This window comes from Sinocyclocheilus anshuiensis, unplaced genomic scaffold (assembly GCF_001515605.1).
Source record: "Sinocyclocheilus anshuiensis isolate Anshui unplaced genomic scaffold, SAMN03320099.WGS_v1.1 scaffold144, whole genome shotgun sequence".
Taxonomy (NCBI): Eukaryota; Metazoa; Chordata; class Actinopteri; order Cypriniformes; family Cyprinidae; genus Sinocyclocheilus; species Sinocyclocheilus anshuiensis.
Window position 1 is genome coordinate 1,315,785 of NW_015555720.1, and position 15,487 is coordinate 1,331,271.

Consider the following 15,487-nt stretch of genomic DNA (forward strand, 5'->3'; position numbering starts at 1 on the left):
TGTCATTGATATTACATTCTTATATGTATAGAAGCCATTAGGAGCGATAAACGCGTGCTTCTGACGCAGCTGAAATCAACCGCACACTCACACAGCTAATGAAAACATCAACCTTAGAAATAAACAACCGTAACATTGAGATTATGCCGCTGAATACAGCGAACCCCAGTTGAAACGCATACACGAGAATGCTTGTTTCATTTAAACTTGTTCTCATGGCCTTAACTATCGGCGTGTCCTCAGAGCGATTAAATTACATGATCTAGACTACGTGTTGCTCCAGCTTAATTTGCTCCTGAGCAAGCTGAAAAGCTGCTGAATAATACTGAATACAGCTTATATAGGAATGCCGCGATAGGTGTCGTATTCCTATAGGTAGATGTGATCAGCTGAGAATCAGCTGATGCAAGCTTGACTCACGTGACCTGCCAGAACTAACACTAACGATTAATTTATCGTGCACTGTCGGCTTCACAACTTTGCAGATAGTTTATGTTCACATACAGCTACATGACACACTGCATGAAAGGTAATATTCGAAAAGGCATATAGGGGCACTTTAATACAATATTTGAAATAAAAAAAGAAATTCAGTGTATTGTATTGAAAATTGTTCCAACAACAAACTCTTACTCTCGATTTCGCTCAGGCTGCGCTGCTCTTTCTCTGTGTCCTCTTTGACCCTGCGCAGGTCGTCTAGCTCCACCCTCAGGAACTCGCTCTCACCCAATGCCTGCTGCTTCAGGTGAGTCTGCTCTGCAAGCTCCGCCTCCAGCTCGTTCACACGCCCCCGTAGTGCTTGACAAAGACGGCCACTCTGAGAAAGACCAAAAGAATGATTAGAGTCACTTTTATTTTCACTTCTCTTCCACTGTACATGACCCTTCAAAAGTAAAATGTCTTATGCTCATCAAGGCTGCATTTATTTTATCAAAAATATAGTAATCACAGTAATATTGTGAAATGTGTTTACAATTTAAAATAACTGTTTTCTATTGTAATTTATTTTAAAATGTAATTTATTCCTGTGATGGCAAAGCTGAATTTTCAGCATTATTACTCCAGTCTTCTGGAGTCTTCTAATATGCTGAATAGATGTTCAAGAAACATTTCTGATTCTTATCAATGTGGAAAACAGTTGTTCTGCTTAATATTTTTGTGGAAACCATGACACTTTCTTAAAACATTTTTTAAAGAACAGCATTTATTTGAAATAGAACTCCTTTGTTACATTACAGATGTATTTACAATTAATTTTGATCAATTTAATGTATCCTTACTGAATAAAAATATGAATTTCTTAAAAAAAACATATTACTGACTCCAAACTTTTAAGTGGTAGCTTATTACATTTGATCTCCTCTCATCTCCCACTCTTTACCTCCAATCTGAAGGACTCCAGCTCCTCCTTCAGGGCCTGTAGCTCCGCTGTGAGCTGCTCAATCAAACGGTCTCTGAGATGAGAGATACATGTTCATGAGTCCTATGTTATAATATGTTCTAATAAACGCAAAGAGCTTCCTATAACTTATTAATTATATTCTCCAACAGTATTTCCAAGACTGACTTCTCATCTTTACGCATGCCGTTCTGACTGTTGAAGTTGAACGGGTCTGTAGCAGCTGAGGTGCCAAAGAGGTCGTCGAATTTGCTATCCACAGTGCTCTAATGGAGAAAAAAAAATCTCTGTCTTTAGAAACTCAAGTTAAAAGGAAAGTATACAGAGAGTTTTAGATAGTGAGAGTGTGTGTGTTACCGGTAAAGGTGGGATGTCCGTGTCCACCAGGTCTTCGGTCTCTGCTACATGTTCACTCTCAGGGGACGAAGACTCCACCGGAATCACCACCACTGGACTGATGTGTTCGGAGAGGGCTGACGCCCGCAGGAAGTTTGGTGGATTCTGAAGAGAAATGTGAAGAAAGGAAACTACTGGAATGTGTTTTCAAACCGTTTTTCCCAAAACACTTCCTTACTGGTTGAGAAAACAAACAACCCCACCCTAGTCTCATGCCATTGGTTGAGCTGAAGTCAGTTGTGATCATGAAGCTCAAACAAATGAAAAAATAGCTCACTTTGCCTTTAATTTAAATTTAAAATGACATGCAAATTGGAGGAAAATATGTTGTTTTATAGGGCAGCCTGCAGTATCTTCATGGAGTCCAGCTGAAAATCCTGACGCTAGAAAACTAAGCAGGCAGATATGTAAATGAGTTACATAATTTCTTTCCACTAGCTGTATTTTTGGACTCAGGTCAGGCAGGAATCTGTTTGGTATGCAGGAGTCTCACCTCAGGAAGTTGTGGGATCTGAATCAGTCTCTTGAAATACTGCAGGTTACTGGAGCGATAGAACAGACTCTTCAGCCTGGAGAGAGAGAAACGGAGTGAAAGGAAAAGATTGAGAGAGTGAGAAATGACAAAAGAATAAAATAGTGGCAGTTTGTTTGACTCATCATGGCAGCTGTTCTGACTGGATAGTGACTGACAGACTCACTTCTTAAACTGCTCCTGGAAGCGATCCCTGTGGCCCTGCAGAGTATCTGCCGGCAGACCTGGAAGACAAGAGTGCACAAGACTGAGAGCGCGCACTATTTTACATTCTATTTTGATTACATTTTGTTATAATAGCCAAAGGAACAACACCAAATACAGAACAAATACAACTTCCCTACTACAATATACAAGTATAATAATAAATAAATAAAAACTAAGTTCAGAGTGTGGTCACATTGCAAAATATCCAACCTGTATCTGATTAAGCATTACATATGTTAGGCTATGTATCACACTGCGGGAAAATGTGGCCCAAATCAGATTTTTTTGCTCATATGTAACTCAGATCATTTAGCTTCATGACAGTGTGAACAGCACAATCCACATTGAACCCGATCTTTTCAATTCCAATTTGGGCCACTTCCATCTGTGGTACTAGATCAGATTCAGGTCAGATGTTTTGCAACGTGACCGCAGTCTGAACAGCCAAAACGAATTGATGTGACTTTTACATCATTCTAGATCGACGTTCGTCATAATTCCGTGCTGACGGGAGTCACTGCAAAGATTTTACATAACTGTATTTCTTTGATCACTCAAGTGAATCGTTTTACGGTGTATTACAGAAACGGTGCTATACAAGCTAAACTTACTGGATTTTACAGTAACTATTTAAAAACTTTGCTTTCTTTCTCCTCATCTTCGTCCTCCTTATCGCCTGCTCACAAATTCACAGGCTTTCGCGCCACATTAGTTTATAAATGAATGTGTAAACACTTCAGTGACCTCTGTTTACTTCCATATGACAACGCATTTCTTGCCATCTTGTTATCGTTCTTTTGCGTATGCAGGTCAGTTCAGCACCATCATTCGTTCACACTGAAATCTGATATTTGCCACATTGAAAACTGATAATGTGAACAAAAAACGAATCCGAGTATTAAATCGGAATTGAGCACTAATGCTTGTAGTGTGAACGCAGCCTTAGTGGCCCAAATCAGAATCTAAAAAAACAGATTCCAGGTGATTTGTGCTGTTCACATTGTTAAGATCTGAGTCACATATAAGCAAAAAAGCAGATTTGGTCCACTTCTGTCTGCAGTCTGAACATAGCCTTTGTGTGTGTGAAGAGAGAGATGTGATTTATGGACTCACAGGAGTGGAGCTTGAAGAGCAGTTTGACGGTGTAGTCGTACAAATGACTGGAGTCCAGAATGACCTGGATAAGAGGGGCCAGACGGCACTGACCGGCTGCTGTCACCGACACAGAGCGAGACATATCCAATGAGCTGAACACTGTGAAGAATAAAAAAACATCAAGACACTCCCATCATTCCATAGATACCAAAACCCCTTATAGGATAAGCATATTTCTGTCATGCTCTAACACAAAATTATAAACTTTCATAAATTTTATAAACAAATTACTATAAAATATTAATATAAATTGTGCATATAAATAATTGATATTAATTTATATTAACGATTTATAATAACAATTATAAATTATCAATAATTATTTGTGTAAATATGTTATAATATGCATATATTAATTTACAATAATCCATATCTTATTTTTGGACATTTTGTCTCTTTTATATATATACTAGGGGTGTAACGATACACGTATTCGTACTGAACTGTTCGGTACGAGGCTTTCGGTTCGGTACGCATTACAAACCGAACGATTCATTGGACTAATCGATCCTATTACATTTGGAAAACAAAAGAGCTTAAAGTGTGAAATATAATGTTCTCAGTGCCACTGCGCTCAACATGACAGCCCAAACGGCGTAACAGGCAACATGCTGTCTGCCCAGTGGCGTAGCGGATGGCCCCGTAATAACCTCCCCTTGCTGGTGTGTGTCGAAAGACGACGATCTTGTATCAACGATAGCCAGAGATATTGTCAAAAACATCAATTATTGGCAATATTAAGAGGATTTGGCATTTCCAATTAATGTAGGCTTGTTACATTCTTATTTTTATTAGGCCTATTATTATTATGAAGTTACTTTTATTACATTAAAACTACAATTAATTTGCCCCACAATAATTACCGCATAACTGACGCGCTGCGAGGATAACAAAATATATTTAGCCTACTCCTCAATTAAAATGTTTTTAAAAACGGTCTTTTAAGGTCTACAATGAATTATATGCCTATAATTAAAATATTAACACTGCAGTCATCGATAATAATCAATTAAATAAAAAGCTTTTATTCCAAGCACCGACTTTAACACAAAATATGTTTCTTCTCATTTTTTTTCCACTATGTACGGGCCACAAGAGAAATATTAAGGGAACAAAATGTAAATAGTTGGCTATACCGTTATCAGCATATGTTGAAGTAGATTCCTCTACTCTATAGAGAATGCGGCGTCAGATGCCAAAAGCTCCGTCATTACTCCGTCAGTCCGTTTTTACTTTCACTTTCTGCATATAGTGAATTGACTGAGATTAAGAATAAAAAATATTTTTAAATATATATTTAATAATATTGTATATATAAATAATAGATGAAAAATATAAAGATATCTTTGTGTAAATGTCATCATTATTAAATATATTACACTAAAAATACATGTATTCTTTTTTTAATGTGTGTGTGTGTATATATTATTTAAAAATATTTGTATTTATATTTTTATTGTATATATTTGTTATTATACGTATATTTGTTTTGTGCTTTTTTTGGTAATTGTTGTTATTTTTAGGACTAACATTTAGTTGCCATGAGGTCACAAAACTAAATGAAGACTGGAAATAAAGATCTGAGGAGGAGAGTTAGAAGATGGATGTTCTGCTGAAATCTCCTTCAAGGCCTCAATCACTCACTTTGATGGGAACCACTATGTACGGGCCACAAGAGAAATATTAAGGGAACAAAATGTAAATAGTTGGCTATACCGTTATCAGCATATGTTGAAGTAGATTCCTCTACTCTATAGAGAATGCGGCGTCAGATGCCAAAAGCTCCGTCATTACTCCGTCAGTCCGTTTTTACTTTCACTTTCTGCATATAGTGAATTGACTGAGATTAAGATGTTCACCGACATAACTCTTGTGCAAAGTTTGCATGTTGTCTGTGTGATATCCATTGGCTCGCCTTCATAAAACAGGAATATTTTGTTTCTATTTCATTGCAACATAACCAATTAGCCCCGTACCGAACATACTGAACCGAACCGCGACACCACATACATATATATATTTAAACATATGTTTGAAATACTCAACTGAAAGCCTCAATTCTCAATTGGCAAGTTGTATTCCTTTATTGTATGAATTCCTCTTTCACGCCATTCCCTTCAACATGCTGTTTTTCTCCATCTATCCCTCTCATTGCCCACTTCCTCATTCACATTCATCCCCACACTCCCTCCCTCCCTCCATCCGTCCGTCTCTCTGGTGATCAGTGATGCAGGCTCCTGTGAGACCTCGTCTTCTCAGCACACAGAGAGGTGTGGTTTCCTGTGCCAGGGAGCTGCGTTTCAGCCAACAACACTCGCATTAACTTCTCCCTAATGCTTCCAGCACAGGCACACTGAGATCTATCAGTGTTCCAGCTAGATTTTACTGCCTGTTTCAGCAGAAACGTCTATCCCGATAGAGATGTCACCTGTTTTTTACTTTAGAATGCACATTAGCTATTCTTTACTGTGAGATTTTTTTCAGAGATTCCAGTCTTTCTCTATTCAAGTAGATTAAAGCTGTATTTGTCTGCCTACAATCTACTTAGAAAACAGCATAACCAAAATGACCGCCAAGGACTCTTCTGGTGCTCAAACACCTGCACTTCACTTTAAACTTACCACCTAAGAAAAGGTTCAGCTCACACTCCAAGTAATCAAACATCTCCACCGTCAACTGGAAGCTACATGTTTTGAGAGGAAAGGAAACATGATTAAGTCCCATCCCACAAACACACAGAGCAATTATAGAACTTTATTTAATAAAACCGACTGAAAAGAAACACAAAGCTTGTGAGAAACAAAGCAATACTCACAAATTATTGACGTCGTTCTCACCCGCCTCATCAAGCTGGCTGTTTGACATCTGAAGGTTGCCTGGGAAACGGGGATTCTGGGAAAGCAATTGGGGTAAATCTTATATTTGTGAGAGTCTGACAGCACAGCCTTTTAAAATACTCTTCAATAATATGAAATGGCTCATGAAATGACAAATGCAAATGTCTTTCCTGTATTGACACATTTCATATTGACGCAGGAAGCAGGGCCAAAACATATCAAAAAGCTTGTCTGGGTTAAAAAAAAAAAAAAATCTAGGCAGCAGGCAATATTGCAAGACATTCTGCCAAACCATGATTATCTACAAAAAATATACAAAAAAATAATTTAGGACTAACATTTAGTTGCCATGAGGTCACAAAACTAAATGAAGACTGGAAATAAAGATCTGAGGAGGAGAGTTAGAAGATGGATGTTCTGCTGAAATCTCCTTCAAGGCCTCAATCACTCACTTTGATGTGAAACTCCATTTTGGTGATGAGCAGTTTGAGGTAGATGCTGCACAACTTGCCGTAGCCTTCACTCAGATGACCCTGAGAAGAGAGAGAGCAGTGTGAGGGCAAGAAAAACACTGAACACTTCAAAAGGAAATGATGTCATTGCCCTTCCGTAGCAGCTAATGAGTCCTCTCTCATTCTCAACTCATCAGCTCACTTCACAGTTCAAAGTATGAGTCACTGTGGGCAGATTAAGGTCATGTTTGGTGTTTGTTAACATGTTTGGTGTATTGTACACACATAATAGGTCCAGCTGCGAGTCAAGTTAATGAGCTCATTCTTTCACTTCCTGTTCCCTTCACCACTTACTCTGACATCATGGGAGGGGGACAGAGTTGCTCGCAGGAAATGTTTCTCCTGAGTCTAATCCTACAGCACGTTATCAGCAAATACTCAGAGGGATGCAACTAAAGGTCTTTCCAGTAAACAAAAGTTGTCATTCAGCATGTTCCATCTGACCCTTCCTGTTGGCTAGTGATACACAGCTGATCGTAAACTGCATTAGAAACACTTGCATTGCTGACAATGATGCTAAAGTCAACATGAAATGGCATTCACAAGCCACTGCATCAGGGCTGCTCAATTAATGGAAAGAAATACAAAATTGCAATATGGTTTAGTGCGATTATCAAATTGCAAAGGCTGCGATTTAATTAAAAATATATATAGACCGTGTTTCAGAAAGTGCAGCACTGTTTTTTTTTTTGTTTTTTTTTACATGTGAGCAGCTCATGATCCAGTGTTTCAGTATCTGAGATCAGCTCACTTTACAGTAAATACTGCACCATATAATCTCATTTGTGTATCTGCTCTGAGTTTGGAATGCTTATAACTAGGGATGCACCGATACCGATACTGGTATCGGGCCTGATACTGAGCTCCTGTACTCGTACTCGTTAAAATGCCCCGATAACAAACGCCGATACCACACAGCATGTGATAAGTGCCATATTCAGACAAAGAAACACCCAGGAAGCAGGGCCAAAACATATCAAAAAGCTTGTCTGGGTTAAAAAAAAAAAAAAATCTAGGCAGCAGGCAATATTGCAAGACATTCTGCCAAACCATGATTATCTACAAAAAATATACAAAAAAATAATTATTTTATTATTTATATTTATCTATTTATATTCATATATATGTATTTGTGTGTATATATATATATATATATATATATATATATATACACACATATATACGCCTGTATAGCTGATGTGCGCGAGCTGATAAACAAAGCACGCTGAGTATGCAAAGACTAGCTTTAAGGACTTCCTGTGATTCTCCACCAAAATAAAAGTTTGAAGGTATAACTTTTGGAAAGTTCCCAGCCTCTGTTGCCTCCATATATGAGGACACAAACACATAAACATAATCTCTAGAACTGCTCTGAGAATCACTTCACGAGCATTTTGCAGTTTCTTTTGGAAAAAAAAAAAAAAAAAAAAAACCATTTTTCTGTGGAAATTAATGGCGCAGACGCGCGGTTTTGTTTACACACACATACAGAAGCGCGCGTGACGCTCACAGTATTTGCAGCCTCTATATGAGTACGTAAACACATAAACATAATCTCTAAAACTGCTCTGAGAGTCTCTTCATGTGCATTTCACTGTTTCTTTTGAGTAAAACTATTCAAGTTCAAGTCAATACAAACAGAAACTTCAAGGTCTTCACAGCAACCCGTCAAAATAAAAGTTTGGTTTAACTTGAAGAAACTGTGACAGAAAAGTGTAAATAAAACTATTTCTGAAAAAAAAAAAAAAACATTTTGTATGAAAATTAATTAGAGATGATGAAACATTAAAATGTAATCCAAAAAATTAATGGAAAACACAGAATTTGGTAAAAATAAAACTACATTTGAGAAAAAAATAAAAAATTTCATAGGGCCTTAATAATTAAATTTTTGTTAAACTTAATAAATTGATGTTAAATTGTGTAAGTTTCATTATTTCAATTAATTAGACATGCTTTTTGATTAATACTTTTAACCATTAAAATGGAGTCTAGAAAAATTTAAATGAAAAAACAGAATTTTGAAAAAAAAAAAAAAAAAGGATTTCATAGGGCCCTAGACATATTACAATAACAATATTTTGTTTCATATTTTTAGTAACAACATCAACAACAACTATTATTATTATTATCATTATCCTCGTACTGATACATAATCTCAAAATATTCGGCTAAATTGTGCAGTCCTACTAACAAGCACAGCAAACATGAAGGTTTTTTTCCAATGTTTATCAGAAGAAAAAAAACAATAACATTTTCTCCCCATATCGGTAATGTAACAGCTGCAGATATTGTGCATAAACACCTGTTTATGCAATGTAAGAAAAACTATTAAAATTTTTAGTTTATATTGTATTTAATTAAAAAAATTCATCTGGAATATGTTGTCTACTATTAGATAAAAGACCAAAAAGAATAGAAACATCCAACATCACACTTCATAAGAGAGCTTCATAAGATATCAAGGATGTTTGACTGGTACACTCATAACAAGCAAAGCTCTGTAAGCGTTCCTCCAGAGTGACAAACACACGCTCATGTCATCGTTTGCTAATTACAGATCATCTCTGCACTGAGGTTAGTGTGTCTGACTCATACACAGAATGCCAAGCTATTCAGCTGTCAATCAGCAGTAACGAAATGACTTGCTGACTGACACACTGACAGTTTCCACAATGAGATGAAAACTCAAGGGAACTCGACAGGGCCTCATTCAATACGACAGAGTTATATTGAGCGAGCCTCCGATTTAGTGGGAAATCATTAAAACCTGCAGCCACAACTTGTATTCACACGCTTACCCACATCCTGCTCATGTCGTTCAGGTCAGCCTTGTTCCGCATGGAGTCCTTAATGACCTGAGTTGACAGAGAGGAGGAGGAAGAGTTGAGACAGCATTCTAAAGACTAAAAAAAAAAAAAAAACATTCTAAAAAGATACCTAATATTCCAATAATGTACCTTAAAATAAATAAAATACAATAAAATGTAAAAAGCTCATTTAAATTAGTTTAAAACGTTTTCAAATTTAAATAAAATGTAGATATCAAAGGAGCAGGGTGTTTTATGGCTAATATGTGATAGATTATAAGCATAGCACACACAGACTGAATCATTTCTATTGATAATTTTCTGTATGGAATGAAATATGACAATGTATTTTGGACTGAACACTCTGCATATGCAGCACTGTCTTGAATTTTGCATAGACTGAACATAGATAGCTGCATAATGCTGCTATCCTACCTTTTTGAACAGATTTTGTGTCATGAGTGTGCCTATGATGCCTTAAAATCCTGTCTAAGCAGACAGCTGATTAAGTTTTCGGAACAGGGCTTGTGTGAGTTTGCTCAATATGGATCTCACACACACACATCATCATGTGTGTCACTGATGCATGCAGCATTTACTATGTTTTGAGTGTGTGAGAAAAATAAATGAATTAAATGGAGAGCCAGATATCAACTAACCAAGAGATTGAGAGAAAGTGAGAGTGAGGTGGAATTAGACGTGTAAGAGATAATACGGCTGTATGTACTCACGTTTGGATGGCCGTCCCTCAGCAGCTTGTGGAAGACGTGGCAAAATTTCCAGCAGAGCACTGCATTGCTGGAAAGGGGCAGGCGGTTGACAGCAAGCCAGAATGTGTGAGCCCCCTTCTCATGATGCGTGCCCAATATGCACGGTGAAGATGCCAGTCAAGGACAAAACTGAGGGGTGTGGAATTTAAATTCTGCTTCTCTGACATGTCAGCATCTTTAACCAGATACTCTAGATACCTGATCCAGCCTTCTGGAAGAAGGACTAACCAAACTGCATCCTACAAATGAATAATAAGTACTGGAGCAAAGAAACACTGATGTGCAGCTACATGGAGTTACACATACACTATATGGACAAAAGTATTTGGACACCCCCTTCTAATTAACAGGCTTGACTACTTTAGTAATTTCCATGAGTACAAATCTTAATGTGTAAACATATAATGACATTCTAGGGAATTGTGTGCTTCTAATTTTATAGCAACAGTTTGGACAGGACACTTTTCTATTCTAACATGACAATGCCTCTGTGGATAAGGCAAGGTTCAAAAAGAAATGATTGACTGAGTCAATGTGGAAGAACTTGACTGGTCTGCAGAAACCCAGCTGAACACCTCTGGTGTGACTTTAAATGCAGACCTTGAGCCAAAAACTCATGGAAATTACTAAAGTAGTCAAACCTGTTCATTAGAAGGGGGTGTCTTAATACTTTTGTCCATATAGTGTATGTTTATCTAAAAATGAACTGGGTACCTAATATATAAACCAGATAGCCAATACATGATACAATTATTTGCATATATTATGATACAATTAAATTTATACAATACAAGCACAGTTATGGCAGGGGCTATTGTGTTTTCCATTCGGTCTACCAAAATGTTTCACCGCCCTGCCCGACGGGCTATCTTGAACAGTGATATAAAATTACTTCCTTGATTTGCGTTGTTCACTAGCTTGTAGGGGTAAAACTGATCGTAGTTGATCGTTTGCACGTGTTTCTATGTCTTGAGGATTTAAACATTCAAGTGTTTTAAACCATTCACGTGCATTCGAAGCTGCACGCACTCATTCAAAGCGCGCACAGAGAGCCGCGTTTCAGACAATGCGCGTACACAGAATTGATTCCTCTTTCGCGTATGCTTGCATCTGAATGAACACATACACACAAAATTATCTCAAAATAACTGTCTTGGCAAGTATTCGTGTAAACACAGTCGGTTATGTCTTAAGTGAACATAAACAGTGGTGAAAGAAATCTAAAGTGCATCATTATATTGGATCTGTGCATTCGGTCTTAAAGGGGCAGCAGCCTATAAATACCTGCTGTTCCATAAGCGCCACCTGCTGTCAGAGAGTGGCATTTGCATCTCATTCACAAAGCTAAAATCAGACCATTCTGTTTTTGCATCAAATTGAGAAATTATACAAATCTAATTGCAATCTAAATAACATGTATTTAGCATCTTTGTTCGGATCGTGACTAAAATGCAGCAGTTGCCTCTTGTTTTTAAATGGAAAAAGCACAGCCTTATATGAAGAGATTTATTTTATTTGTATTTAATTATTTGATTTGGGATTTGTTTTAAAATTTCAAGTTAGTTTTATTATTTGACATACTGTATTTCAATTTCACAAAGAAATGTGCAGAATTTTGTTGGAGAAATAATAGAAGGACACCTTTTCATTTATAATTTGTCTTAAATCTCATTTTGTTAAAAAGAAAATTGTGAGAAAATTGTATTATGAAATCAGTATCATTAATTGTATCGCATCACATCGTGAGTTGAGTGAATCGTTACATCCCTACATGCTACTAGTTTTTGCTGTGGTATCAAAGAAGTATTCTGCTATTTAAATAATAAAGAACCATATTTTTTTTGCTCATCTGCAAAATGTTCATTAGAAGGGGGTGTCTTAATACTTTTGTCCATATAGTGTATGTTTATCTAAAAATGAACTGGGTACCTAATATATAAACCAGATAGCCAATACATGATACAATTATTTGCATATATTATGATACAATTAAATTTATACAATACAAGCACAGTTATGGCAGGGGCTATTGTGTTTTCCATTCGGTCTACCAAAATGTTTCACCGCCCTGCCCGACGGGCTATCTTGAACAGTGATATAAAATTCCTTCCTTGATTTGCGTTGTTCACTAGCTTGTAGGGGTAAAACTGATCGTAGTTGATCGTTTGCACGTGTTTCTATGTCTTGAGGATTTAAACATTCAAGTGTTTTAAACCATTCACGTGCATTCGAAGCTGCACGCACTCATTCAAAGCGCGCACAGAGAGCCGCGTTTCAGACAATGCGCGTACACAGAATTGATTCCTCTTTCGCGTATGCTTGCATCTGAATGAACACATACACACAAAATTATCTCAAAATAACTGTCTTGGCAAGTATTCGTGTAAACACAGTCGGTTATGTCTTAAGTGAACATAAACAGTGGTGAAAGAAATCTAAAGTGCATCATTATATTGGATCTGTGCATTCGGTCTTAAAGGGGCAGCAGCCTATAAATACCTGCTGTTCCATAAGCGCCACCTGCTGTCAGAGAGTGGCATTTGCATCTCATTCACAAAGCTAAAATCAGACCATTCTGTTTTTGCATCAAATTGAGAAATTATACAAATCTAATTGCAATCTAAATAACATGTATTTAGCATCTTTGTTCGGATCGTGACTAAAATGCAGCAGTTGCCTCTTGTTTTTAAATGGAAAAAGCACAGCCTTATATGAAGAGATTTATTTTATTTGTATTTAATTATTTGATTTGGGATTTGTTTTAAAATTTCAAGTTAGTTTTATTATTTGACATACTGTATTTCAATTTCACAAAGAAATGTGCAGAATTTTGTTGGAGAAATAATAGAAGGACACCTTTTCATTTATAATTTGTCTTAAATCTCATTTTGTTAAAAAGAAAAACCGTGAATCGAATCAAATCGTGAAATCAAAATCGTGAATCGAATCGAATCGTGAGTTGAGTGAATAATTACATCCCTAGTTACAATGTAACTAATGTCACAATGCAAAAAATGTATGTTACAATGCAAAATGGTACAGAAATGGGATTCATATTCTCTTCATGCTAAATATAATGCCTCTTTTTTTAATTTCAATTTTTTTGGTCAAATATGGCTGAACAAGTTTGTGTGAGATTCACATTAGTGCATAAGAATAAATCTGAAGAATGTCTGCCCGAAGGGCTACCAGCGATTTTGAAATTTTGCGAGCTTTGCGAGCCCTGATGCTCATAAAGTCACCGTGGCCAAATATTGGCAGAATAATTGGTATGTCTAGTATTTCTAGTATTGGCATAACATAACATAACATAACACACAACATAACACAACATAACAAATAAAATAAAAAAGCAAGTTTAAATGCTCATGTTTATAAAATAAATACCCCATATTACTCTCAATTTAGATACCTCTGAATAAAATAATCACATAAAATAAAATGTATTAATTCCTAAAACAACATAAAACAACTTAAAAACAACATAAAACAACTTTAAAAGCTGCAAGTTTATAAAATAAAATACCCTCAGATCAGATTCTTCAAAATAAAATAAATTAAGTAAATAAACAAAAAATAAAAGCAAATTTAAAAGCTCTTCAAGTTTAAAATATTGGCAGGTGAATTGGTCTGTAAATATTATAAAATAATATTCCAATTCCAAATAAATTATTCCAAATAAATAATAAAATAAATATAAATATATTTTCTTTCCCAAAAGTAGGGCACTCAATGACCAGAATATAATGAAACTACGGTTCCCTATCGAAAGGTAACTCCTGTTGCGTCGTCATTTGACGACTGCTTGGGGAAACTCCTGTTTACTCTATTACTGAAGCCTTATTGGTTAACGTTTGTGTAGCTGCACAAACCACTGGCGCTCGAGCCCGCCAGAAGGGGCGGAGACGACCACTATATAAGTCGGCTCGGTGCGCCATCTTATCGGAATCTTCTCCTTCAGCGACGAGACCATCTCTTCGCTGACTCTGCAATCAAGAAGCTGAAGAGGGAAGAAGCTCAGCCTGCAGCTCGCCACCGTAGAGAGCCCCGGCAGCGGAAGAAGCAAGAAGCCTTCCCCTTTGGCTATCCGGCTGGTAAGAGCAATTCCTGAGCAATTTCTCTGCGACATTGTTGCAAATCTCGCACCACGAGTGTGGCTCGTGCGAGGAATCCCTGCACGATGCAGAAGGGCAGTGACGGAGAGACGGAACGCTCTCACAGAGAGCATGAGCATGATCTGCCGTTGTGTGTTTTACACATGAGATTGCACCCCTCTTACATCGAGCAGCTCAATCCCTTCAGGCGGATCAGAGTAGAATCCTGTCACCAATGATTCAGATCGCTGACAGCTTCGCATTTGTGTGTGCGTCGCTGAGGCTGCGCTCACTGAGACAGGCTGCTTTCATAGACGAAAGTGCGAGTTTATCCCTGCATCGCTCGCGGATCCCCTTCAATGAAGATGGCCCCGCCTCCCCAGCTCTCGTGTTTCTCCCCTCCCAGTTACCTCGGAGAAGAAACGGCGAAGTCGCGAGTTTGAGCGATCAGGCTTGAGTGATTTTACACCGGCGCAGGTCCCGTGTGTTTCACTCTCACTGCAGCACTTTGATCTGCCAGTGTGTTTTACACATAAGGATCAGCGTCCCTCGCTTACATCGAGCGGCTCAATCCTTCTAGGCGGATCGGAGTAAAGGCTGTCACCAGTGATTTCACATCACTGACAGCCTCGGATTTGAGTGCACTGCTCGCCTGGGCCATGCCCATGCTGAGGCTGCACTCACTGAGACAGATCACTCTCGCTATGAGAGTGTGTGTCTCGATCTGCTGTGCTCGTGGTTCGCCTTCTTCAATTATGGCGGGCCCCCCCCCCCC

At 37.5% G+C, this 15,487-nt stretch overlaps 1 protein-coding gene across 1 annotated transcript in view; it reads right to left on the bottom strand.

The window, feature by feature from the left end:
• Positions 1-15,487, bottom strand: part of LOC107672373 (huntingtin-interacting protein 1-like) — a 45,367-nt gene that overhangs the window by 24,002 nt on the left and 5,878 nt on the right. The window contains exons 3-14 of the mRNA XM_016465532.1: positions 10,580-10,722; positions 9,840-9,896; positions 6,979-7,059; positions 6,505-6,581; positions 6,311-6,372; positions 3,648-3,788; positions 2,494-2,551; positions 2,289-2,364; positions 1,757-1,900; positions 1,568-1,665; positions 1,382-1,454; positions 634-817 (exon numbers count right to left, since the gene is read on the bottom strand). Of these exons, the coding sequence (XP_016321018.1) occupies positions 634-817; positions 1,382-1,454; positions 1,568-1,665; positions 1,757-1,900; positions 2,289-2,364; positions 2,494-2,551; positions 3,648-3,788; positions 6,311-6,372; positions 6,505-6,581; positions 6,979-7,059; positions 9,840-9,896; positions 10,580-10,722 (1,194 nt within the window). The remainder of the gene's footprint in view (positions 1-633; positions 818-1,381; positions 1,455-1,567; positions 1,666-1,756; positions 1,901-2,288; positions 2,365-2,493; positions 2,552-3,647; positions 3,789-6,310; positions 6,373-6,504; positions 6,582-6,978; positions 7,060-9,839; positions 9,897-10,579; positions 10,723-15,487) is intronic.